Source organism: Lactuca sativa, chromosome 3 (genome assembly GCF_002870075.4).
Source record: "Lactuca sativa cultivar Salinas chromosome 3, Lsat_Salinas_v11, whole genome shotgun sequence".
Lineage (NCBI taxonomy): Eukaryota > Viridiplantae > Streptophyta > Magnoliopsida > Asterales > Asteraceae > Lactuca > Lactuca sativa.
In genome coordinates this window covers 103,318,067-103,344,189 of record NC_056625.2, presented here as the reverse complement: position 1 = coordinate 103,344,189, position 26,123 = coordinate 103,318,067, and the positions used below count along the sequence as shown (strand labels likewise).

The 26,123-nt window shown below is 31.9% G+C and overlaps 6 protein-coding genes and 1 long non-coding RNA gene across 7 annotated transcripts; 1 reads left to right on the top strand and 6 right to left on the bottom strand.

Annotated features, from left to right (window-relative positions):
* Positions 1–2,137: 2,137 nt before the first annotated feature.
* Positions 2,138–2,932, bottom strand: LOC128133042 (uncharacterized). The gene is made up of 3 exons (XR_008231231.1): positions 2,781–2,932; positions 2,587–2,707; positions 2,138–2,522 (listed from the first exon to the last, which is right to left on the bottom strand). It is a non-coding gene; the product is annotated as an uncharacterized LOC128133042 (long non-coding RNA).
* A 101-nt stretch (positions 2,933–3,033) lies between these two features.
* Positions 3,034–4,499, bottom strand: LOC128132803 (replication protein A 70 kDa DNA-binding subunit B-like). The gene is made up of 6 exons (XM_052769777.1): positions 4,365–4,499; positions 4,019–4,289; positions 3,668–3,764; positions 3,426–3,550; positions 3,273–3,351; positions 3,034–3,196 (listed from the first exon to the last, which is right to left on the bottom strand). The coding sequence occupies exons 1-6, from the start codon at positions 4,497–4,499 to the stop codon at positions 3,034–3,036; spliced, it is 870 nt and encodes a 289-aa protein (XP_052625737.1).
* A 1,703-nt stretch (positions 4,500–6,202) lies between these two features.
* LOC128125906 (uncharacterized) lies at positions 6,203–8,107 on the bottom strand. Its single transcript, XM_052770058.1, has 6 exons — positions 7,963–8,107; positions 7,787–7,865; positions 7,582–7,714; positions 7,333–7,490; positions 7,069–7,189; positions 6,203–6,990 (listed from the first exon to the last, which is right to left on the bottom strand). Exons 1-6 carry the CDS (start codon positions 7,988–7,990, stop codon positions 6,547–6,549), a joined length of 963 nt encoding a protein of 320 aa, XP_052626018.1. The 5' UTR covers positions 7,991–8,107; the 3' UTR covers positions 6,203–6,546.
* A 77-nt stretch (positions 8,108–8,184) lies between these two features.
* On the bottom strand, positions 8,185–9,953 carry LOC128132802 (uncharacterized). The gene is made up of 3 exons (XM_052769776.1): positions 8,717–9,953; positions 8,369–8,639; positions 8,185–8,285 (listed from the first exon to the last, which is right to left on the bottom strand). Exons 1-3 carry the CDS (start codon positions 8,876–8,878, stop codon positions 8,185–8,187), a joined length of 534 nt encoding a protein of 177 aa, XP_052625736.1. The 5' UTR covers positions 8,879–9,953.
* Positions 9,954–14,817: 4,864 nt separating this feature from the next.
* LOC128132644 (myosin-2-like) lies at positions 14,818–15,298 on the top strand. Its single transcript, XM_052769345.1, has 2 exons — positions 14,818–14,855; positions 14,925–15,298. Exons 1-2 carry the CDS (start codon positions 14,844–14,846, stop codon positions 15,183–15,185), a joined length of 273 nt encoding a protein of 90 aa, XP_052625305.1. The 5' UTR covers positions 14,818–14,843; the 3' UTR covers positions 15,186–15,298.
* A 2,722-nt stretch (positions 15,299–18,020) lies between these two features.
* On the bottom strand, positions 18,021–20,078 carry LOC128132801 (uncharacterized). The gene has a single exon (XM_052769775.1). It carries the CDS (start codon positions 20,076–20,078, stop codon positions 18,021–18,023), a length of 2,058 nt encoding a protein of 685 aa, XP_052625735.1.
* A 52-nt stretch (positions 20,079–20,130) lies between these two features.
* On the bottom strand, positions 20,131–24,010 carry LOC128132643 (uncharacterized). Its single transcript, XM_052769344.1, has 4 exons — positions 23,639–24,010; positions 23,513–23,547; positions 21,528–23,408; positions 20,131–21,447 (listed from the first exon to the last, which is right to left on the bottom strand). Exons 3-4 carry the CDS (start codon positions 23,128–23,130, stop codon positions 20,132–20,134), a joined length of 2,919 nt encoding a protein of 972 aa, XP_052625304.1. The 5' UTR covers positions 23,131–23,408; positions 23,513–23,547; positions 23,639–24,010; the 3' UTR covers position 20,131.
* Positions 24,011–26,123: the final 2,113 nt, after the last annotated feature.

The following is a 26,123-nucleotide window of genomic DNA, read 5'->3' as shown; positions in this document are numbered from 1 at the left end:
CTTCACTCAAGAAAGATGAACAATCGGATATTGATGGAAATGACTTATATGTTGAACTAAAATTACTTTTACATCTCTTGCCTAGGGAAAAAATGACAGCAATTGATATTCTAAATTTTTAAAAACGTGTTGATTGTTTTCCTATTACATCTATTGCATATAGAATTATGTTCACTATTTCTGTTATTGTTGCATCTGCAGAACGGAGTTTTTCAAAATTAAAGATTTTGAAGTCCTACTTACGATCTACAATGACTCGAGAACGACTTAATGGATTGACTTTGATGACGATTGAGCGTAACATGTTGGATAAAGTTACTTTTTAAGATATTTGAAAACTTTATTTCAACAAATATTAGGAGGATAACTCTTTTCAAGTAGAAGCCGATCTCTTTTTGTGTATTATTTTGAATGACAATTTAATTTTACGTATTTGTAGTAGAAAATTAAAATTAATAAATTCTTTTGCTTATATTTTGAGATCTTTCAAAATTTAGGGTCTATTTTTGTTAAATCGCACAGGGTCTCCAAAATCTCTGGACCGGCCCTGCTGATGATCATTCACAAATTAATGATCATTATATATATATATATATATATATATATATATATATATATATATATATATATATATATATATATATATTATATATATATATATATATATATATATATATATATATATATATATATATATATATATAAAAGAGGCCATGCCTTATGAATAGTAACTTTTCAATATTAACACTTTTGACCCTAAACTTTGATAATATTCACATTTTTATCCAAAACCTTTTTAAACTTTGGTAATTTTTCATTGTGCCACTAAACTTCTTCATTCTTGCATTTTGGTCCTTTATTACAAAATTTTGTGGTCTTTAAAATTTAACCACAATATTTTCCACAGTTTTATAAGTTTAGTCCCTTAATTCTCAAAATCTTATGGAATAGTAAAGTTCCTTTGTTTTAGACATTTGCTACTAAACTTTTTCATTCTTACACTTTTAGTCCACTTTTGACCCAAAAACTTTTTAAACTTTGATATTTGTGTTTTTTTCTTATGTTTCATCGTGCCGTTAAACTTTTTATTCTTACACTTTTGGTCCCTTATTACAAAATTTTGTGGTCTTTAAAATTTAGCCACATTATTTTCCACAGGTTGACAAGTTTAGTTTCTTAACTCTCAAAAACTTAAGGAATAGTAAAGTTTGTTTGTTTTAGACACTTTCCACTAAACTTTTTGATTATTACATGTTTGGTCCCTTATTACAAAATTTTGTGGTCTTCAAAATTTAGTCACAATATTTTCCACAGTTTGGCAAGTTTAGTCCCTGCCGCTTACTATTGTAAAAAAACCGACCTGGGGCGAAGCCTGGGGTTTTTTACTAGTTTAAAAAATGAATTTACAAAATAAATATTTATAAAAATGAATATTTACAAATTAATAGATCTTTTAATATATATATATATATATATATATATATATATATATATATATATATATATATATATATATATATATATATATAAGTAAGTTCAAATAAAAACAGTAAATAGTGTAAGAACGTAAAAAAACAATGTTTATGCTATTATTCTGTAATGAATGTTGTATATGTGTATTGTTGAAGTAATTCTCATATGAATATTAACGTTTAATTATTCATATATTCATTAGAATGTTATTATTCTATTAGAAATTTATGTATTTGCATTTTTGTGGTAAATTCTAATTTTAGTTTTAACATGTAACTATTCATTTATTCATTGCTGAATAATGACATAAAGTTGTGGACACAAAATTCATTGTAGAATAATTACATAAAAATAGTGTTTTTACATTCTTACACTATATATTGTTTTTATTTGAACTATTATATATATATATATATATATATATATATATATATATATATATATATATATATATATATATATATACTAGGGAAATCAGAGGGCCGTCCTAAGGACGGCCCAGTGTCCTCATATATTACGTAAGAAGATGAAATGAATATGGTTTTATACGTGAAAATTAAAGTACATTGCCTATATTGGTTTCTGATAAACCGTAGATAATACATATAAAAAATAAATAAATAAATAAAAATAAAATAATAAAAAACCTTAAAGTGATGCAGTGTGAGACACAAGAAAGTAATATTGCCATATTGCAATTATCTTCCTACAAGCACTGAAAACTTCTTGATATGTAGTTCTTAATAGATTTGTGCATTTGAAGCAATATACAAAAAGTAAAGTTTGTCAGATTTTAATCTGTGAGATGTTGCTTCATTGGCTATTATGGGCCATTTTTTATAAATGGTTTTCAAAAAGCAAAATGTTTTTAAAAGGGGCCCTTCGTCCCTATTCTATTTTGGTTTCTTGGCTGGTGTGATGTTGTATGCTTTGACAATGTTGTATGTTGTGCTTGGTTCTTGCTGGTGGCATGTCTTTTGCGAGCACACAAATGCGAAAAGTAACACCGAGTCGACTGATGTTGCTATCGTATCGTGAACACTTTTCTCCTGTATTTAGTTTAATTGGTAAGTTTAATTATTAATGAATTATTGTGAAGGTAGTTGGGCTTACATTGTCTTCTGCATATTTTAATTCCTCAGGTGTAAAGGGAATGAACTTTTCAAGGTCTGGTGTTGATATTGTTGCAGAGAGTGATCCAGTTGCATCATCAATTTGAACTGTGGCTCTGGAGCTGGCCAAATATTTGTGATTTTGTAAGTATGTTGCCTGTGAATGATGTGAATTTACGGTGAAAAGGTACTTACATAAGTTGGACTTCTGATTCTGTATAGCAAAAAGGGCATATGATAATCCAGCTTACATCTGCTTCGATTAATTTTTGACAGTTGGCACATGATGTGTTTGAGAAACTTCTATGTTGGTGTAGTAGACTGAGGCTGCCTTTTATCCACACTGGCTTCTGCTGTTTTTTTTAAAAAAAAGTGTTCATGTTGATTAATTGTTAATAGTTTTTTTTTTTTTTTTTTTTTTTTTGGTAAAAAGTAAAGTAGTAGTAATTTAAGTCATTTTGTAGTTGTAATTACTTACACTTTTTAGGCTTTCAATTGCTGTTGCGATAGGAACTGTGTCATTTTTTTGTGGAATGGGGAATAAAAGATCACTTTCATTGTAAGTTTTTCTGTTAAGTAACTGTTCCAGTTCTCCTTCATTTTCATTGTACCTGTGATGTACAAATAAGTATATAATGTTGTTATAAGTAGCAGCAAAAGTTAAAAGTTTTAAAATATAGAATGTACCAATTATCTAAATGTAGATCTTTCGCCGCTGGTGGATTAATCATGATTGCAGAACCCATTGTTGTGGTAAGTGACAGACCTGTATTGGAATTAAGTTAATGATTTGATAGGTTATATGTTGTGTTGTTGTTTTGTGATGTGAGTTATACTTACCGTTGGAAGTGATCACTTTCAATCTCATTCCAAATATCATTGGTGGTGTAGTAGTCATTTTCTGTAGAGCATACCCTTCATTGTCATCAAAGGAATTCCATAACGTAAGTAGAAGAAGTATTCTCCTGAGCGATTAAAATTCAGATATGTTAATTATCATGTGGTGTATATGATATGCAATTGGCTAATATTAAGTGACAAATATTCTTGTTTTGGGTTAGTTGTTTTATTTATTCACATACTCTTCGTTGACGATGATGATGTCTCTTTTTGATGATAGCTCTGATCCGTCATGTAATTGTTCACTTGGAAAGCATTTGATGACGACACCCCTTATGTCTGTGTTTTTGGAGTACAATAAAAATAGAATGTTATTTCATTAAAACTATTTGGAAACATTATTTAAAAAAAAAATTGATGTAAAGATGTAGACCTCCTATTTGGCATCATTATTGGGTTTACTTCCATCAGAATAATAGGAAGTGGAATGTCTTAAGATACTTCACCAGAGGTCGATTTGAAAAATGAAATTTCATCACGAATAAAAGGAAAGTAAATGTAATAAATCTTTGAGTTTTGAAAGTTTTTCTTACTTTGGTAATTGTCAGTTTCAGCATGTCTGTGCAATTGGGTGAAAGGGGTAAACTGAAAGTGACATGGCAATACAGGGGGTTTAAGCTCAGGATATGGTTGAACGAGAGTCCGATTGTTGAGTGACCACGAATATTTATAGGAGCTGATAACAAATTGTGTTTGAACTTTTATTATGACTGCATTTGATATGTAGTACCGTTTGTACGGTTTGAAAGTATGCTTGAAAAGTGGGAGATGGTAGCCGTAGATGATAGCCAACACCTTTGTCCCCTGTTTTAAGTGATAATTTCCACATGTAAGAAATGAGTATTGAAAAGTAGATTGTGAAAAGAATGTTGCATGTACCTTGCAGTCTGTAAATAGAAGATGTCTTAGTTCTTCTCTGCCTATGTTTTCTTGTATGTGCCCAACTTCTAAAACTTGGATCAAGGCAGTCCATTCTGTTTTTAGTGCTGGGGTAATATCCAGTACGTTTGACATGGTGTTTATGTTTGTTTTTTTTTTTTTTTTTTCCCTTAGTTGTTGAGGATCCTTCAGCTATGAAGATAGTGACAGTTTTTAGTAAACCCAGGCTATTTCACAAAGTTATAACTTATGTTGAAAAAACTGATAAATATAACAATACATAATAATAGCATGTTGGCAGAGGTATTGAGAGAGCAAGAAAAGATAGACCTTATGTTGCCACATCAAGAATAGAATTCAATCCATAATTCGCATGCATTATGGGTCATCAAGAAGCAAAACAATTATTTACTTTTTGCTTAATTTTGTGAAAAAGAATAATCTGTACTACCTACCTTTTCATAGAGGAGGATGTGACCGTGTATTTTTATTACTTATGTCGACTCAGGTTGCATGCATGTTATTGCCTATCTCCCCCAGAACCCCCAAACTGTTTTAAGAAGACAGATGTCAAAGAAATTGTAACTTACTGAAGTGAACCTAAGAACAGATAATGTAGGTATACACGAAATAAATAAATAAAAAATAACGCAAAACAATTGTTCTGGGAAAGTTTATGGTTACATATAAGTAAACACATTCAGTAATTTAGGGTTACGGATAGTACCTGGAAGAGGCGATTTGAGAGAAGAGATGTGGATCTAAGAGTATTTGTGATGAATAGTTCTCATAAAAGACTGAACTTTCCTCGATTTTCTAAAATTTGAGTGGGGAAGAAGGTAAACGTGTCAAGAAGGTAGACTTTGAAGAAAGAAGTTCTAGGTGTTATTCTCGCTTAGTGGACTCTATGAGAATTGGATTTTCAATTTGGTAAGTCTCGCTTATATTTTGTGGACTTTATGTGAATTGGATTTTCAATTTGATAAATGTTTTTTTTACTAATTGTACGTGTTTAAATGTATAAGGACATCTATGATCAGAGTTGTATGAGAGATTAATAAAATAAATGTGAATATAATATATCGGAGGAAAAATTTAGAGTTGAATGGCCGGTTTAATAAAAATGTAATGAATATTTATGAATTTTTTTAGAGTTGAAGTAAATATATACATTCTCTTTCCTACTTAGTATTTCATAGAACTCTTCATAGGTTTAATTCATTGGAAATGGCCTAAGGAACATAAACGAATGCAACTAAAAAAAATTTGTAATTTACGTTTCTTTTGCGAAGGTTCGAAATGGTGAATTGAGGTAGAGTAGACCAATTAATTAATTTTATTATAACTTATGGAATTTCAATGTATAACTTATATATGTGCGTTCATCATTGAGTATTACCCTACAATTTAAAATTGATTTTAGAAGTATAAATTGTGAGTATGTCAGGTGAGAAATTAAAGTACAATATTGAGCATATACATTTTATTTTTGCATACGAAAAGGATTGCTTATAGAGAGTCGATTGATGATAAGTATGCCAAAGGACAAAACGACCCCATCTCCTTCAGATGACACATAAGTTGGTAATGGAAAGATAAAGTTCCTTAAACGTAGATTTTAAGGGGTTTTATTTGGAAAAAATGAAAATTTGAAAGTTTAATATAAAGTTTATAAAGTTAATTCGTTAATTTTTTTTTCCAAAAGCCTTTTAAGTTCATATTGTTACATTTTAGTGGATATTTGAGAGCACAATGTAGTACATGTGGAAAGTAGAAAGTAAAATGCTATGATGATAGTAAATGTAAAGGTTTGACTAATATGAAATAAAAGAGACGAAAGTAGCACAGTTTATTTGCAGATATGATGTTTGTACACAACATATTGCTTCACAGCAATATTTCAAACACTTAAACAGTTGAAGCGGTTTACATAATTAAACAAAAGGTGTTGCGAGATCCTAGTTTGAAGGATGGCCTTTACAGGTCTGATGTTTCTAGACAACATAATGCTTCACATGCATGTACATTTTAAAAGACAAACAACTGAAGCGATTTACAAAAAAGTAAAGATCTTGCGAATTCCTATCTTCAAGGATGGTCCGCCATCAGCGATTTTTGCTACATAGTTACGATGGATTTTCAAAACGCAAAAGACTTGGGACATGGGTTCTTCCTTCCATGTTTATTTAATCTTCTTGGTTTCCCTTGGTGTTTTACCATCCAAACTTTCTGTCTCCTTGTATGCTTCAGATTGTGGATGCTTTCGTTTAAGTGCTCCTTCACTTGGGGGCTCTCCTTTGCTTGTTCCTTCACTAACTGTTGGTGGGTGTTTCAGTTCTTGTGTTGCTTCATTACCAATGGCTGCTGGGTATGTGTTGTTGGATGTGTGGGTTTGTGTCGCCTCTTCTTTGGATGTTCCTTGACCGAGGGTGTGTGGCTGTTTGGAACCCTGTGTTTCTGCAGCAACAGTTGATGCCAGAAATGCATTGTTTGTGACCTTGTGTGCTTTAACAATACTAATTCTTGTGGTAGATTGTTGGTTGTATGTTGTCTCAGATGAACGTATGAATCCAACAACTGACATGGTTTGAATGGATGCTGCTATTAAATCGTGCATATCCTTTCCCTGTTTGAAGGTAGTTGGTTAGTTCAACTGATAACCACTGGGTTGCTGTAAAAAATAATTATTGTGGGTTCGACTTACACTATCTTCAGCCTCCTTCACTGCATTTGGTGTAAATGGAATGAACTTTTGGATGTCTGGGTTTGATATACATACACGAATTGATGCAGTTCCATCATCAATATCAACTGTAGCTCTCAAGCTGCGATATGGTTATTATTTTGTAAGTGTGTGTGTGTGTATATATATATATATATATATATATATATATATATATATATATATATATATATATATATATATATATATATATTGAATCTTAGTTTATAATGAAGAGACACTCACATTACTTGTATCTCGGAGTCCATTTTACATGATTGGCATTTGATTTTCCAGTTCATGTCTGCTTCAACTGATTTTAAGCAATTTGAACATGGTGTGTGTGAGAAGCTTCTATCTTGGGTTGGTAAACGCAGCCTGCCTCTTATCCATGTTGCTTTCCGCTGTGTTTGAAAAAAAAAGGTGTTAATTATATGGTGTTTAGTATGATTAAAGAATATTACTTTTTAGGCTTCATTCATTGTCAATACTTACATATTTGAAGTTTGCGATTGCTTTAGCGATAGGAACTATGTCTTTCTCTTCTGGATATGGAAGTAAAATCTCAGTGTCTTTGTACGCTTTCTTTTGAAGTAATTCCTTAAGTTCTGTTTTGTTCTTATTGTACCTGTGGCATAAATGTAATAGTTAGTTTCACTTACAAGTTTTGATAAAATTATAATTTTTTGTTAAAAGAAACCATTTCTGCAGCTGAAGATCTTCTGTCACAGGTGGATTAATCATGATTGCAGAGCCCATTCTCGTGCTTAATGATAGACCTGAATTGAAAGTGAGTTAATGAGTGTAAGTAAGTTTTGTGTAGTTGATAATGTATATGATGTGTTATTATCTTCAATACTCAGGCAAACTAATTACCGTTAAAGGTAGTCACTTTGACACGCATAGCAAATATTAGTGGTCCCGTCTCACATATTTGATCCAGCAAACGACCTTCATTCTTCTCAATTGAGTTCCACAAAGAAAGTATGACTGGTTTTTTTCTATATGACAGGAGTGTAGATACATCAAATGTCATATGATAATAACGTATGTTAAATAATAAATCTTGGTGAAAGGAGGAGGTGGTTTTTTTAGTACTTACTCTTCATTGACGATAATCACATATTTTTTTGTTTTCAGATCTGGTTCTTGAGATATTACATCAGTCGGGAAGCATTTGATAACAACACCTCTGACACCTGTAATTGTGGAAAGATATGTGTAAGTATTAAGATTATAATTTGCAGTTGTTATAGTGGTGACTTTGAACAGTTTCTCTTACATTGGTAAGTTTCAGTTTCAGCATGTTTGTGCAATTCACTAAAAGGGGTAAACTGGAATTGACATTGTAATGGAGGTGGAACAGATTCTGGGTATTCTTCAACAAGTGTGTTAGTGTTGAATGTCCATGAGTAGACATATGAACTGAGACGAAATTTAGGTTCCGTTGCCTTTAGGACAGCATTTGATACATGGTAGCGTTTATATGCCATCAAACTGTTCTCAAAAAACTTGACATGATTGGTATAGATCATGCCAGTGACTTGTGTCCCCTGTTTGACGGTACATAAAATTAAGATGTCAGAATTAGTTATTAAAACAAAAAATATGAAGTAAAAGTTGTCTGTACTTGAGAGTCTACGAGTAAGAGCTTTCTGAATTTGCCGCCAACTTTGCTATCTTCTTTGTGCCCAGGTTCTAAAACTTGTATAAGCACTGTCCATTTTTTCTTCAGGCATGGGGTGATGTCCAAGATTTGCCACTGATCTCTATCCATAGTACTTGCCTGCATGTTGTTTCACGAATGAAGATGAAGTTTGTTTCTACCTAATACAACTCAAACTAATTATATCGTCTAGCTGATGTCAGGTGTTAGTGAAATCGTTCCATATGAGATGCACATACCCATGCAAGAGTGAAATAGCACATGAAACCGTAAGAAACGTAGATAGTTACATCCAGAAAAGGTAAAAACGATAAGAAACACGGAGTTTAACGAATTAGGCAGTTTCATAAGCAACATTAAGAAGATAAACCTCATGAAATTGCTAGGTTAGAACCTTAAAAATTTAGATGCATTGCTAAAAACGTAATGTTGAGAAAAAAATGAAAACCGTTATAAAGTGGGACGGATTTTTTATTTACAGCCAAAAAAAGAAGAAATATACGCAAAAGTGTTCGTTTTGGTAAAAACCTTTGAACCAGAAATTTGGTAGAAAGCACATTGTCCATTGTTTCTTTATGAGTAGATGAAAAGATTTTTTGGTTACAAAAGATAATTAAAAAAAAAATCGTTTTGTGAACTGGGGTGAAATAAACGGGCACTACTAGAAAAAGGTTAATAGAGTACGGTTGAAATTATGAATATAGTACGTACATAGCAGGCGTACTAGTAGAGGGGTGTATTAGATTACATGCATAATAAAGTACGGCTATTTAACCGTATTATATGTATCTTATACCATCCCATACAATCATTACATACAATCATCTAGTACACCATATATAAACATCTAATACACCAAAACAACCGTACTTGATGTATCAAGTATCATCTAATACGCCATATATACACATCTAATACACCAATAAACAACTGTACTTGATGTCTTATTCATTCCTATTCCTAGCTTTGCATTCCAGACTTTCCAGCCCATTCTGGCTTTGCATTCCAGCCTTATTAATCAGCCAATTCCACTCCATGGATGCTGTGGAACACATGGATCACCATTCCAACTATTCTAACTAAAACAAACTCTTTAATTTCTGCAAAGCTTTTAGCATGTGAATTGTAACCAATTGATCAATCTCCATAAAATACAAACCTACTATATGATTCCATTCCAACCATAAGAAGTGGGGCATCACTGATCATGTTTTAATTTTAAAAAACAGAAAAAAAAAATTACAATAACTATTTAGTTCTTTAAACATAAAAACATTAATATTCTTTCATACTACAATCTATACAATCTAAAAGTTGTATACCTAGTTCATTAAACATAAAAACATTCTTAAATTTGTTAATGTCACACATCTGACCTCTCTTTCCCCTTTGTGGCTAATTCAGTGTATGCCTATAAAAACAAGAAAACTTAGGATTCAAAATCTCAAATAACTTTTAATGAAGAAAACTCAAATTATTGGACATTCCTGCCATTAACACCTTCATCTATAGCAATGTAAGGGTGAAAACTTCTCCACAACATAAAAAATATGAGCAAATACAACATGAAATACAAGGGATGTTTGTGTACCTCCATAACAGCAACCTCCTTAACTCGAAATCTGCAAACTTCCACAATAAAACACAAAATATAGCATCCTACTTTTATATATCACATTTTCCATAAAAAAACTTTCGTCCAATTCCTCACTAGAAAATGGTTTTTTGAAAAACATAACCAATTATAACAATGTATATAGAACAACTAACCGTTAACTTGAAAAAGACTTCACTTTATCTTCAAAAGTTCTCATCCATGTTTTAACACGTTCATCCAATTCCTCACTAGAAAATGGTTTTTTGTCCTTCCAAATGTTCTACAAACAAATTAAGATAAAAAATTTGTTATTTAACAAAGGTGACCCACTAGTACAATAAACAAAAATGCAAAAAAAAAATATCTAACAATATACTTACATTCGGAAATCCATGTTGTCGAAAAAGTACAAACTCATGCATCCAGTTCATAACGTAGTAACCACACTCCAATCAGACAATTGTTGATTGCACTAAAAGGATTATATACGTATGAGATTGGAATAGTCTCTGAATCTTTTGGTCCTGGACAGAAAATTTTGAAAGGATCAATGTGATTGAAGATTACACAGAAGATGAATTGAAATTGGAATCTTGTGCAAAGATATAGAAATCTTTTCTCCTATTCACTTTTCTTTTTTACTTACAGAAGGGTAAAATGGTCATTTACTCATTTACTCACATTAAGAAAGTTGATATTATATGATTATATCTTGTATTTGTGAATCAGTTACTTGAATATTTTTCTGAAAGAATGATATCTGAAGAGACATTAAGGAGAAATCATGTCATGCAAAGAAGATATGAAAAACAGATAGAAAGAGTTTACTAATTATCAAATAACATTAACTACTTGTTTTCTAGCCTCAGATAATCAAGAAAAACAATGCATGTTATGTGGAACTGAATTTTGACAAATATTACCTGAGGAAAACGTTGAAGAGCCAATCCTAAGTTCCTGCCCAAGTGAGGCTGCTACTATAGGAGAAGTTGTGAGCTCTGAATAGATGTTTGGTGAAAGTGTATGATGAGATTATTTTGATGCAGTGCTCGGTGGATTCTCAATTGGAATTGATGATGTTCAACCTGGGGATAATTTGTATCACAACACAAACAGAATCATTTCACAAGGGAATAAAAAATGTGATAATTTCATACCCGATTTAATAAAGGAAACCTCAAGTGCCAACCTGGTTGCAGTGCTGCTCAAACTGACAGCCTAAACTACCAACATGGCATCATCAAATCTAACATCATAATAGCGAGACTAACAAGTTCCCTTTTGTTATCTGAGGTCCCTAATATGGTCATGCTAATCAATTTGTATTATAATGTACAGTGCAAAATGACTATTTTGCCCATTTGGTTGCCACCGGAAAAAGAGTTGATTTAGATCAACATCCTGAGCTTACAAAGGGTTGTGTCAATATATTCCGTTAAAAGCGGAATGCTTGAGGTAATGCCTGTTGTAATCTTGATGTGTTTATAACTATATATATATATATATATATATATATATATATATATATATATATATATATATATATATATATAGTGTGTTTGGTGTCCTAAATAAGATCAGAGATGAAACTGGAAAGGTAATATTAAATATCTCCATCCATTTGTTTGTTTTCTATCAACTATTGATGCAATCAAGATTGTAAACCATATAAAATAAATTGGGATAAAACTATGCAAAAGTTTTGTTTCACTGATGGAAAACAAATACATTTTTGAAATTCATATTGACACATTTTTTTGTTTCTTTGACTTGTTGGCATCCATAGCTGACAAGTTATCACAGGAGAGTGAAAGTTCTACTTCGATCACCAGTCCAGAACAAAAAGACCAGATTACCCTCCATAAAGAATCACCACATTCTGATAATGATTCTAGTGTGGAACATGTTTCTGATGTGAAAACTAATGTGAAGTTTGAACCATGTAAAGGCAAGAATGTAGATAAAATGGAGGGAGATTTATGTAATTTTAAGTTGTTTAACAGTATAGCTGAAATACAGACCGAGGGAGTAAATGTAAAGAAACAAAGTGGAGACTTTACTGCTAGTGACCCAATGGAATCATGTGTAAATACTCGTGTGCTTACTAAATCATACAGTAGTTTAAATCTACCCTCCAAAAGTAGGTTACTAGAAATTAATATGATTATGATATCATAGACCAGTTGAAATTGTCGATTACTAGAAATTTTACTGATTATGGTCTAATAAACCAACAACTGAGTAGCATTTATACTTTTACACAGTATAACCATTATCGACTCCTAGCCAACAAGCAGCATTGCATAAACACAACATTAATTAAAGAAGACATTGTCATAAACAGAACATTAATCAAAGAAGGCCGATCGTACCTGTAAACAACGTGAAAGGAGGAGGCGGAAGCGGCTGTAGGGCGGAGTAGGAGACTTCGTCTGTGTCTTCGACCGAAGACCGGAGGCAGAGGCGTCGTTGGCCAGAGGCGGATGCGGAGGCGTCGTCGGCTGAAGGCGAAGGCTTCGTCGTTCTCGTGATAAGCAAACAAGTACACGCAAAAGGGAACGTAATTGCAATTTTGACTTTTGGGTCAATTTTGTTAAGTTTGCAATTTTTACTTTTGACCGATGATGAATTGAATATGTGCTCATATGGGCTATTGATGGGCCCCTTCAATATACAAATCCATATAAAAGAAAAATGGGATTCACGTTCATATATATGTAAAAAGGACAAAAAAAATTCTATTTTTTTTTCTTTTGTTTCTTGTTTAATAAAAGGGAATGTAATTGCAATTTCAATATATTAATATCATGTGAAAAAAATTGATGCCGAACCAAGATGAACATATTAAAAATTAAAATGAACATATTAAAAAGTAAAATAATTAAATATATTTATCAAATAATTATATCAATATTATATTTTTCTCTTTGAATTCATAAAAGGAAGAAGGGGAAATGAAGGTGATGAGCAATTGAGCATTTAGTGATGAACAAAGATTAATGTTCATCACTAAAACATGAATTTGTATAATATAGAACATATTACATGTGACATAAACATCAAAAACTCAACATAGTTTTTATCCTCGCATCATGTTGATACTACACAAGTTTTTCATAATGCAATCATAGTAAATCTCCCCATGAAGAACCTCAACTGCAATTATCACTGTTATTGTCCTCCAGTGTCGTGTCGTCTGTGTTGCTGCAAACAAAAATGTATTAAATACATACATAATACTATCTTCATATGTTTCAAATTTACATTAAATTATATTTTTTAGTTTTAGATCAAACAAAGGGTTTATTACCTTTCTTCAACATATGATCCTTCGTTATGGTCCGATCTTAAGTAAGCAGCGTCATTAATATCAACATTCATAGATGGAATACCGATAGAAAATGGAGGTAGGTTATCATGGATGTCATCCTCTGAATCATCTGTATCATCATAATTAGATTCGACATCAATTGTGTTGTGATCAATCAATAACTCGCCATGTTGTGATCAACACGTATATAGATTCATAAATCCTTCACATATCATATATTCTTCTATTACATCCAAATCATAGACCCTTTTACAATTTTGGTACATTTTACAAGGACACCAAATGTAACATTCTCCTCTATGCACCCGACGATCCTCAACAACTTTAAGAAACTTCTTGAGGTTATGTACATATTCACTGCTAGCCCATGGTAGTCCATACATCCAAGTTTCATGATACACCTGTGTAATAAAATACCACAAAAAGAAAGGATTAGAGTCATCCCACAAAATAATAACAATGTAAAAGGTATAATATAATATAAAATATAAATATTAACTATCTGTTCTATCAATGGGTCGGTTGTTCTCAGTAACGTACAGCTCCAAGAGCGTGCAATACTCAAGGACTGTTAAGTAGTATTTTTCATTCCAATGTTCATGTTAATTACAATTGATTTTAACAAGAGGGTGTTTGAATTTTAAGATTCCAATAATTTTGTTTGGGGACAATAATTTTGGGGAGAGAGTAATACTTACTTCTAAATTAGTTCAGCTAGGTTTGATATTAATATCTAACACTTTTATTTTATTTTTTTTCATTTTCCTTTTCCTTTTTTTGATTAACTACTTTTTTTTAGATTCTTTTTAGCATAATTTCAGAGTGGAGGATATCTTTTTCAGGTATCATAAAAGCGGCCTTAATGCAGTTTTTGGTACATCAAAATATATTTCCGACAAGAACAGTTTTTGGTTTTGAAGAAATTAAGAAAACAAGTTACGGAAAATAAGGTGGGGAAGGGCTTTTCTGGAATTGGAATCGGAATTGGAATTGTTTGTGATTTCCGTGAACTAATGGCGGGAGTTGTCACATTGCAATCAAGTAAAAAATGCGTTTTTATTTTTTTATTTTGTCCAAATTTGAATTTTTGTTACACCTGTTTGCAGTTATTCATGGTGAAAATTCAAGAAGGAAGATATTTTAGCCATGTCTGCAGCTGGAAGATGTCTACAAAGGTAATTTTATTTTATTTTAGAAACTAAATATAATTATAATAACAAAATGGTTGTTTTTTTTGTATATAGGGTATGTTGCAAGATAATCTTCCGATTATGCCCTCGGATGTTATAGAGCTGCAGAAGCTGATCATCAAGGGAGACATGTCCCTGACTCAAAAGGAGCAAGAAAATACAGCTTTGAGGGACCAAATTAAACAATTTGAAACACATTGGTCTAAACATGAAATTAAAATGAAGTCTGTGGAGGAAACTTGGCAAAAACAGATTGCTTCTTTACAGGTCACTTTACCATTTTACCCTTTTACAATTTGGAATTTTGTCTTGTGATTAACCTTAGTTGGTTTGGGCTAGTGACTTTACCCTTCTACAATTGAGTTTAATTTCTTACCCTTTTACCAATGAATTTACATTATTATCCTTTTTTTACAAGTGATTTTACCTTTATACCCTTTTACAAATAAGTGAGTTTACTTACCATATGGTTTGTTGTTGAATGGTGCAGAAGAGTTTGGTTGTAGCCAAGAAGAGTTTTGGGGGAGGGGATTCAGGGGGGATGGCATTAGCAACATTTCTTTAGGAACTCAAACTCTTGTGGAATACAATGGTGGTGGGGTGGTGGCGGATCATCTATCAAAGGAGTTGGATCAAAAAACACATGATTTTGATGATGATGCTAAAACCATTATTGGACAACAACAACAACAGATGCCTTATCTCAAACAAATGGAAAAGTTTAAGAAGGTCAAAGATAGATTTGAAATATGGAAGAAAGAGTACAAGAATCGATTAAAGGAGACAAGGGCAAAATTGGTAAAAGGTGTAAATGGGGAAGGAGGGACAAAACTGTCATGATAGGGGAAGTTAAGCAAGAGATATTAACTAGTGTTTATAGGTTTGCTTGCTCATGTTGTTTAGAAAAAGAAAAAAAAAGGAAAATCTTATATCAAATGGTAAAATGTTATTTTTTTCTTCTTATTTTATATTGTTAGGGTATTGGGTTTCAACTGTTATAGTGAACTGTGAAAATATATGAAAAGATAAATGTTTGTTTTTTTTTTTCAATTGTGATAATTTGATTTGGTTTCTTGATTTGGTATTTTGATTTGGATGGGTGTCATGTGTTTAAGTTATATATTGTATCATATATGTTTAGATTGTTTTTTCATTTGGATTGAATCATGTGGTTTTGCTCAATGTATGTTTAGTTCTTAACTTCAAACTAGATATTATGTTTAAGATAAGTCCTTAATTTTATATTTATGATTATAAGTACATTCTTTTCATTTATAGACGTAGGGTAAATTGGGTTTATTTTCATAAAAATAGAAACAAATTTTTTGAATGTAGTGTTTTATTCATTTATTCAGATATTTTGACAGGCTTGATGAAAAAGGGAATGTGGTCTCTGTTAGTTACAATGTTCATGTTAATTACAATTGATTTTAACAAGTGGGTGTTTGAATTTTAGGATTCCAAAGTCATTTGGTTAAAATTAAACAATAAGTTTTCAAAATAGAGATCCTACCATTTGATTTTGCATCTCGATCACAGACGCTCCCTTATCCATCGTGAAATAGTTGTAGTTCCTTTGTATTTTTGCCTGTGTTTGTCCGTTGCAAAAACAGAAATCAAAGCTCTTGCCGTATGATGATGATGGTCCGGTGGTGGGTTGGTTGAATTATTGGAGGTGCGAGGCGAGGCTGGCCGGTGATGATGGTGTTGCGACAGGGGAGATAGAGATAAAGGACCGATTAGTGGTGTAGAGATGGAGGAAGGGTGGTGTTAAGGTGTTGGGTTGGGCGGAGAAGTGTAGGAGGAGGAAGCTGAGTACTAGATGTTGTAAGCTGAGGAAGCTGAGTACTTATTCAGCGTATTCAATTTAGGTATTGAGCCGTACTTTATTCCAAAATGTGGCGTATTTTATTTAGGTATTTGATCTTGTTTCTAGTACAACACATTAACCGTATTAGATGTTGTAATTGGGCGTATTATATTTATTTAGCCCTTTCTAATACGGTTTTTATTTACAACCGTATTAGATGTGGGTGTACTGTATAGCCTGTTTTCCAGTAGTGGGGAAAGAAGCGACCAGAAATCGACATGCATAAAAAAAATTAGAAAAGTAAATGTTGAATGGAAGTATAAAGCTAAGTGTGCATTTGTTTTTTCAGGGAAGGGGTAAAAAAACTAATACTAATAGACATGCATTCATCTGTGCGATCGATACTGTTAAAGAAAAGATAAATATCTGTATGTAAATTGCAAAGAAGCACATTGTCCATTTGTTAGTTTTGGTAAAAAAAAAAAACTTTGAACCAGAAATTTGGGTAGAAAGCACATTGTCCATTGTTTCTTTGAGAGTAGATGAAAAGAATTTTTGGTTTACAAAAGATAAAAAAAGTCGTTTTGCAAACCGGGGTCAAATAAACGGGAAAGAAGCGACCAGAAATCGACATGCATAAAAAATTTGAAAAGTAAATGTTGAATGGAAGTATAAAGCTAAACGTGCAATGTTTTTTGCAGGGAAGGGGTAAAAATACTAATACTAAGAAACATGCATGCATTCATCTGTGCGATGTTTTTTGCAGGGAAGGAGTAAAAAAAACTAATACAAAGAAACATGCATTCATCTGTGCGACAGATGATGTTAAAGAAAAGATAAATACCTGGTATGTAGATCGAAAAGAAGAGGCAGAAGACCGGATAATTCAAATGTACATGATTTAATTGAGACAACAAAGTACCTGGGTTTTTAAAAGTGGGTTTCTAGAAGTACAAGTTCAGAAAGCTGTGAAGGTGGCAGCAAGAGAAGGAACTTGGAAATAGGAGAGGCCACGTGTTGTGAGGAGGAGTTGATGTTGTTTTTTACAATGTAAGTAGGTTCTAGAAGATAAAAAAAGGAGCAGACGAAAAGCTAAATTAATTTTGAGCCCAATAAAATAAAAGCCCAATCCAAGAAGTCATTAAAACAAACTTAAAAAAACCCAAATGTTAAAAAGTGAATGGAGAAAAAACCAGGATACCTGATAGCGATTTGTAGGCATCATTTTTGTCGAGAAATCTGAAATCTATATTAACAGGACAAATTTAATTTGAGGTGTTTTAGCTGCAAGAAAATAACAATAATTAGTAATTTCCTATGCGAGTTAATCTGTTACTTATTCATTTGCAATTTATAAGGTAAAGATCAGTAATGCACATTAAAAATTTCTTACGAATGAAAATTAGATACCATATTATATTAATAGATACATACTTGTGAAGGTGTTTGGCATGTTCCAATACTTCCGTATAAACGATATTTTTTGTTTTTATTGTCTCTGTAGAAGAATTATTTTGTTTGATAAGGACTTTCACATTTTCAATTTTTTTGGATCGGGATAGGGCTACATAGAGCTGGCCATGGGAAAAAACAGGTTCTTTCAGGTACACGCCCACAAAATCTAATGTTTGCCCTTGTGCTTTGTTAATAGTCATTGCAAAGCATAGCCTGATTGGAAACTGAATTCTCTTAAATGGTATAGTGTATTCATCACCAGTTGTTGGCTGCAAAGGGATTCTGTGAATGAAAACTTCATTTCCAGCAAAATCTCCAAAAGCTATCTCTGCACGTATCAGGTTCCTGTTAAAATCTTTGCAAAATAGTCTGGTGCCATTACATAGTCCCTCTGTAGGATTCATGTTTCTCAAAAGAATGATAGGGGTTTTATGCTTCAAAATAAGTTTATGCGGTGGCATGCCATTAGGAGTCAAACTATGCAAAAGATCCTCATAATGAGCTTGGTCGTTTGGATCGAGTGTTTCATCAAAACTATTATACTCTACTTCTTCTCCTGGAAATTTCTTTATCAAAATATCATTGATTTCATCAACAAAAATGTTTTTTGTAGTTAGAATTGCTCGATTCAAGTTCAAAGGGTTGTGTAATGAATTTACAGATAAATTTGGATAGACATGTTTAATAAGGACGTTTAAACCATCGATGTTATCATTGTTCTCAACCAACATTTGTGAGGGTATACTTACAAGATCATTGTCATCTGAATTTTCTTTGCCATCACCTATTCTCAGAAGAAAATCAGTAAACATTGGATCTAGTAACGCTCTCATGTTTTCTTCTAACCGTAACTGAGAGAGTGATCGCCATAGCGGAGAGTTTGTAAGGCAAGCAGCAATCGTTTCAGATCTAGTTCCTTTCCGTACTACTGGAAGTGTTTGCCTAAAGTCTCCACCAAGAACAACTACTTTCCCTCCAAAAATTTCTGTTGAGTCCATAAGATCCCGTAGCAAGTCATCTAAAGCTTCAACTGCTGAACGTTTCGCCATTGGAGCTTCATCCCATATTATTAGGTTGGAGCTCTTGATCAAAGTCGCTAAGGAACATCGTTTACTAATTCTACAGGTTGATCCTTCTGCCAAATCAAGTGGAATTTTAAATCTTGAATGAGCTGTCCTGCCTCCAGGAAGAAGTGATGCAGCGATACCGGATGTGGCAGTAGCTAGAGCAATGTCACCTTGTGATCTAATCTTTGCCAACAATGCTCTATACAAAAAAGTTTTTCCTGTACCTCCTGGTCCATCTATAAAAAATGCTCCACTTTTCTTACAGTTGACTCTTTCAATAATTTCATTGAATGCTATTCTCTGTTTTTCATTCAAGTTTTCTATTGCTCTCAAATCAGCCTCAGATACAATTATACTTTTTTCTGCTCTAATATCTCTTGTTTCATCCTGTAAATCATTGTACAAAAAATCATGGGGTAGCACATCAAATTCATGAAGCTGCCTTCCAATTGATTGAAGGAAGAAATCAACCTGTTGTAGCGCATGCTTTCTCGCCTCTCTATGTGTGTATTTGTTGGAATTTACAAGATCTTCTAACATCATGTCTTCAAAAGATGACCACAGTTGGCGGGGATTATTTGGACACGTGTAAACAAGGATGGTTGCAAATAGTCTTCGTAACTCATATGGCATATGGAAAATGGATGCCTCCTGCAAACACAACTGTTGACTATTGTCATCAATCAAATATCCACGGAGCAACGCCGATTCTCGAAACGTGGCAACTTTGAGTCCATTAAAAAATTTCAAATCATCATATGATTTAGGACAACGGATTTTTGACAACAGAATCCTAAGGTAATATCTTTCACCTTCGCTCGGATGTGCAATAACTATTCGGCCTATTGACCTCTCTGATTGTCTGGGTGACCACATTTTCTTGGCAGCTTTCCATGTAAAATGATCTGGATACTGCACATATGTCAAATTCAGTTTTTGTGCATATCTATCTGTAGCATTGTTAAAAAAAACTCAGTAAGCATTGTTTTTTTGCGATCAGGATTTTTTGTTATATCACTCAATCGTTGTCTTTTATTGAATGTTATCGGTTGATAATTTTCCAAATGAAGAGCCAAATGGATAACCGCTGGTTTAATATCACCTAAAAGAAATCTGTATATTCTCCATGCTCCTTCGGGAGCAGAAATCCACCTACCTGATTGAAATTGTTGGATTTCATCTATACACTCAGAATTGTAATTAGAAGTAACAGCAAAACTTATTTTATCACATCCCTTACATATATATTTATATATATATATATATTTTACAGCTTTTATTGTAGAGCATATTTCTATATTAACATGACAATCAAATTTACACAACAAATAAGCATTGTAAGGAACAACCCATCTATTATCAAGTTTAGCACCCCTAACTATGACACTAACTCCATTATTACGTCTACGATATGTAGGATATGCAGCATTAGTCTGAGTTGTCTCATGACAAAATTCTTTTGGATATGAGTTCTTGCAAGTTCCATTTTTCATACAAACATTTTTTAGATTTAGGTCACCACATGGACCATGAAGCATGTGTTTCACAACCATCTTATGTAGATGAGGATTGGAATGTTCATCTGGTAATTCAGCACAAACAATCTCATCATACTCCTTAGGTTCGTACATCTTAAAATCATGTTCAAGTATGAGCAAAAAGTGTGCATGTGGCAAACCTCTCTTCTGGAATTCTATGACATAAGTATAGGCAGCTACTTTTCCAAAGATATTTTTCTTTAAAATTTCATTCTTGAACAACTCGAGTTTTGCGTGGAAAACCCTGACAATCAAATCAGCTCTGTTATGTGTCTCTTCATGAGTCATCATGTGTTGTCTAATCTCGGGCCAATTAGGATTACATGTTAAGGTCAAAAAAAGGTCCGGTTTACCAAATTTCTGGACTAACGCCATAGCATCTATATATTTCCGTCTCATATTTCTTGTTCCACCAATAAACGTTGCTGGTAGAACGACACGTCTACCAATAGCTGAAGCTTCACTTTCACCACTTGCCATAGCATCTACAATTCCTTGTAAAAACTCTTGTCGTATATCAGCTTGTTGTGTCCTAAAAAAAGCTAATCTTTGTGTCTCTAATTTAACATAGCTATCAACTATGTATTGCTGTAACAGCCGACCAAATTGCAGCAAGTAGGATTTATCATGCCTACGAATTTGAAGTTTGTAAGCATAATATTCCCTAACCGAAACATACTTTGAACTTTCAGAATTCTTGGCCAAAACTGTGAAAAAAAATAATAAATAAAAAAACATAATGATGATAGATAGAAGCAACAAGAAAAAAGTGAAAATGAATATTTACCATTTTCTTCCATATCCAAAAGGTATTCAGCACTGGTAGCAGTTACAGGTGAGATAAGCTTTTCTACTGTGGAAACAACATTCCTTCCATTTCCCCTTTCAACGTCTTTCTTTTTGGGAATATGTTGATGCCAACCAAGCTCTCCAAATGGGAACATCAAAGGATATTGCAAAGGATCGTAACAACCATAGTAATATTGAACACTCCTGGAGCAGTCACTGTGTAACTTAACTTCAATGCTTCTCCGACCGTGTTCTCCGTTCTCTTGACCTTCAATCCAAATAGCAGCTACTTGAGAAACTTCTGGTTTGTTAAAAACCCTTTGATCCTGTCCCGGAATAGTCTTAAGAATAATCTTACATTCATCTAAGTTTGGAACATCCCTTAAATTTCTAAAAAAACGAGCATACGGATTATCTTTCAGATATTCAACACATTTCGCAATCAAGTCTATACATAAGCGCGGAGAATCCGACAAACGATTTTCCAACTCATTATCAGTGTCATGAAAGTACAATTGTAAATTTTTGGAATCATTTTCCTTAGGCGACAAGTCGTTTATAAAATGATAAACCTGACCTTGAACTCTAAAAGTGTAAATTCCTTTATTTCTTTTACTGAGTTCATTATCTGCTGTAACCCCAAAAGAAGTAAAAGCAAAGTGGTTGTTGTATGTTCTAATATATGTCCTAAATGAGATAGCTTCTTTTGATGTTGAAGTCAATAGATCTTGCATCAAAAGTGGGAGCTCATTATTTGACAAAACAACACGACCATCTAGACAACAAAAATTAGCTGTTTCTGAATAAAATTTGACAGCATCACAATAACGACAACGGCGGACGTCAGGAAGGACATCAGAAGCAAAGGGGACTTGTTGTAACAAATGTTTGCCTATCCTATTATTAAGCTGTCTTCTCATATAACCCGTCTTACCTACATTAATTGATTTTTTTAATGCTTTATCATTAGCCAAACAACTCGTTGGCAATAAAACTCTTTTTTTAGCTGTCTTTTTCTTCCATCTGTTAATGGCTGCTCTCCTGTACTGCTTCTTGTCCATTAAAACATTCGGAAGTAGATCCAAAGGTGGACCCGAAATAGCCGACGTCTCAGCTGAAGCAGTTGTATTTCGTTTTGCTTTGTCATAAGCCAAACAACTCGGTGTACGTTTACTTTTCTTTTTCTTCCATCGTTCAATAGCTTCTTTCTTGTATTGGTTCTTGTCAATTAAAACATCAGAAAATACTTTTGAGGTCTCACCAGAAATAGAAATGGCAAACTTCGATGCACTTGTATGATTATTTCTGTTTAACTTCCATCTTATAATAGCTTCTCTCCTATACTGCCTCTTGTCAAGAAAATGAGAACATATTATAGGACATTTACCTCTTTTTTCCCTCCATCTTATAATGGCTTCTCTTCTATACTGCTTCCGGTGGTATACATCTCCTATGACAATATTTTTATTTTCAGTTTTATCATTCATTACTTCTTTTTTTGAGTTGAGCATAATTATGGCTTTATGCTTCTTATCTCCATATCTATCAGTTGAACCTAGAGGGCCTCGTTTTCTGCCCGAAATAACAGAACGATCCCCCATATTAATTTTAAAAGCTGGAAAAAAGCTAAAACCGAAGAGCTAATTGGGGTAAGAAGATGCAGCAACACAAAAATTGAAACAGGAAGTATATTTTTTTCTGTTTTCCTTTTATGAAATGCAATAATATTAAAATCTAATTTTTGGAACAATTAACAATATTTTTTAGAGACAGAAAACACAAAAAGTATATCAGAAAACAAACCAAGAGGATCTTTGTTGATGATGAATATACGGGGGAGTCCTTATAACAGAGAGGTTTCAGATTATAGATTTATTTCCTGAAAAAAAAAGTAATAGAAACGCTTATAGTCAGATGATTTCTCATTAAAAACGAAAATTTGGAATGACGGAATAGTTTATTAGGACGAATAAATGAAATCACCAGTTGAAATTTCAAAACCCTTATGACTTCAGGACCTGAGAATCAGAAACAGAAAATAAACCACCATTAAAATAAAGATTTATCCACGAAGTCACCTGGCTGAATGAAAAACGAATCAAACAATACCCTTTAAAGCTGCTTGTTAAACTAATGATAGAGGCAGATGGATTATCAGTTATCGAAACGTAAATTAGAATGTGGGGTGCAAACAATATTGGGTTGTTGGGTAGAGAGAGGTGACGAACGTAGTAGTGTAGTGAGAAAGTAGGGAAGCGTCTTGGAGATGAAAGGAAGCGTGTAGGTGAAGATACGACTTTTCAAACGGTGGCACATTAATTCACCTTCCTCGTTTTGCTTAATTTTTAAAGCATGGGTTTTATTTGAGGGGAATTCCTTCGGGAAGAAGCTTTGGAAGTTGGAACAAAAAGGTCTAAATGAGGGATAACATACCTTTAAATTAAATAAAATAAAATAAATAAATAAAAAGGACCTGGTTTATTTGTGGAGGAGTTTTTCATCAAAAAGAGAGGATACAGATAAGGGGATTCCAAAAAATAATAATAATAATAATAATAATAATAATAATAATAATAATAATAATAATAAAGATTCCTTCCGGAAGAAGCGTCGGAAGAATTGAGTCTAGATCCAAAAACTAAGAATCCATAATGCCTTTTTGTTGAGTGGGAAAATGAAAAATCACAAAATTCATTGAAAAATCCTCAAAATTCAAAAAAATATCAAAGATAATTCCTAAGCTTCCCAGCAAAGTCACTTACCTCAAATTCTAGATAATGGGGTTTACTTATATATATATATATATATATATATATATATATATATATATATATATATATATATATATATATATATATATATATATATATATATCATATCATATATACTTATAAAGCTAGCATTTTTTCTTGAATCTCATGCATTTGAAACCCCCTTTTTTAACTAATGCAACTTAAACGTTTTCTTAATTATGATTTAACACTCAAAAGTTTTATAACTTATATTATGTTTAATTAGCATTTAGTGAAAAGTTTACTATAAAAAGGTCAATCTTTTGGGAAGACATGCATACAAATCATATATAAATTTAAAAAAGAAAACAAACTTAAAGGTTTTTGTGTTGTGTTGAGGTCTTATTACCACTTTTGGAGATATGCTAGTATATTAGAGCTTTTAATTTCTAAGTTTGTTATACTAATTCATTTTTATATTTTCTTTGTTTTTGGATTATTGTAATACAGTCGTTGTATATTGTGGTTTAATCGTTAATATATTGATAATATGTTATATATGGTGATTTCGAAAATATTTAATTAAATATTTTAAGTATATTTTTTTTGTAATTGTACCGTTTCAAAAAGATAATTAAACTCATATATATGTTATACTTTCCATTTCTCTTTCTCTTTCTCTCTCTCTCTCTCTCTCTCTCTCTCTCTATATATATATATATATATATATATATATATATATATATATATATATATATATATATATATTAATCAATCAATTAAGTAACACATGTTGAAATTTTTACAATCATTATTAAAAGGCATTTGAAATATTAGATTTTAAATTAATTTTGGTTGAAGTGTTTTGACCTCTATATATATATATATATATATATATATATATATATATATATATATATATATATATATATATTAATAGAGGTCAAAACACTTCAACCAAAATTAATTTAAAATCTAATATTTCAAATGCCTTTTAATAATGATTGTAAAAATTTCAACATGTGTTACTTAATTGATTGATTAATAAAAATATTAATGTTTTGAAACTCCTAACTCTTAAACATATATTATTTAATTTGCTAGTTAACTAAAATATTTTTCTATATAGACATAACATTTTTATGTCTGGTTACTCATATTTGTTTATGTAATTAGAAAACAAAGTGTACATAGAATGACTACTTCAATTTCACATAGGAATCGATACCACTAGAGATGTATGTTGTCTTTAACCGGTGGTAGGAGATCCATATACCCTTTTTAATTATTTATATTAATGCCTAGTAATATCGAATTTATATTCCTATTCACCTTAATTTGTTAGGTACAAATTTAGGAACAGGATTCTCGGCGCACCAACATAAAGTCAAACGTACGCCTTGCAAAATATGTAATTAAAATTAAATATCATATTTACTAATCGACTTATTTTAAAACTTTTGATGACATTTATGTATAATGATATATTTTGTATGACTTCATTCTTAATTTCAATGTTTAATATTTGAAAGTTCATATATGAAACCTTGGATGTTTTGGTGTAATATAAATAGTGTAATACAAAGTTTATTAGTTCAATATTGTTTATTAATAACTCATTCAAAACAACTTATTTCTTATTTTATCCAAAAAATATTATCGGACATAAGAAAAGTAGATTATATTAATGTTATACAAAAACTTATAATATATATAAGATATTATAAAAGTAAAAGTAAAGTTTATAAGGTATGGACTATATTATTAGTTCAATATTGTTTATTAATAGCTCATTCAAAACAACTTAATTCTTATTTTATTCAAAAAATATTATCGAATATAAGAAAAGTAGATTATATTAA

Coding starts and splice junctions, on each gene's coding strand:
- LOC128132803 (XM_052769777.1), bottom strand. CDS start 4,499: ATGTCAAACGTACTGGATATTACCCCAGCACTAAAAACAGAATGGACT. Junction 3,765..4,018: donor TGAAACTGACAATTACCAAA/GTAAGAAAAACT, acceptor CCAAAAACACAG/ACATAAGGGGTGTCGTCATC. Junction 3,197..3,272: donor GATCTACATTTAGATAATTG/GTACATTCTATA, acceptor TGTACATCACAG/GTACAATGAAAATGAAGGAG.
- LOC128125906 (XM_052770058.1), bottom strand. CDS start 7,990: ATGCGTGTCAAAGTGACTACCTTTAACG. Junction 7,715..7,786: donor GATCTTCAGCTGCAGAAATG/GTTTCTTTTAAC, acceptor TTTATGCCACAG/GTACAATAAGAACAAAACAG. Junction 7,190..7,332: donor GACTCCGAGATACAAGTAAT/GTGAGTGTCTCT, acceptor ACCATATCGCAG/CTTGAGAGCTACAGTTGATA.
- LOC128132802 (XM_052769776.1), bottom strand. CDS start 8,878: ATGCAGGCAAGTACTATGGATAGAGATCAGTGGCAAATCTTGGACATC. Junction 8,640..8,716: donor TCTTACTCGTAGACTCTCAA/GTACAGACAACT, acceptor ACCGTCAAACAG/GGGACACAAGTCACTGGCAT. Junction 8,286..8,368: donor TGAAACTGAAACTTACCAAT/GTAAGAGAAACT, acceptor CCACAATTACAG/GTGTCAGAGGTGTTGTTATC.
- LOC128132801 (XM_052769775.1), bottom strand. CDS start 20,078: ATGTGGTCACCCAGACAATCAGAGAGGTCAATAGGCCGAATAGTTATT.
- LOC128132643 (XM_052769344.1), bottom strand. CDS start 23,130: ATGGGGGATCGTTCTGTTATTTCGGGCAGAAAACGAGGCCCTCTAGGT. Junction 21,448..21,527: donor TTTGGATATGGAAGAAAATG/GTAAATATTCAT, acceptor TTTTTTTCACAG/TTTTGGCCAAGAATTCTGAA.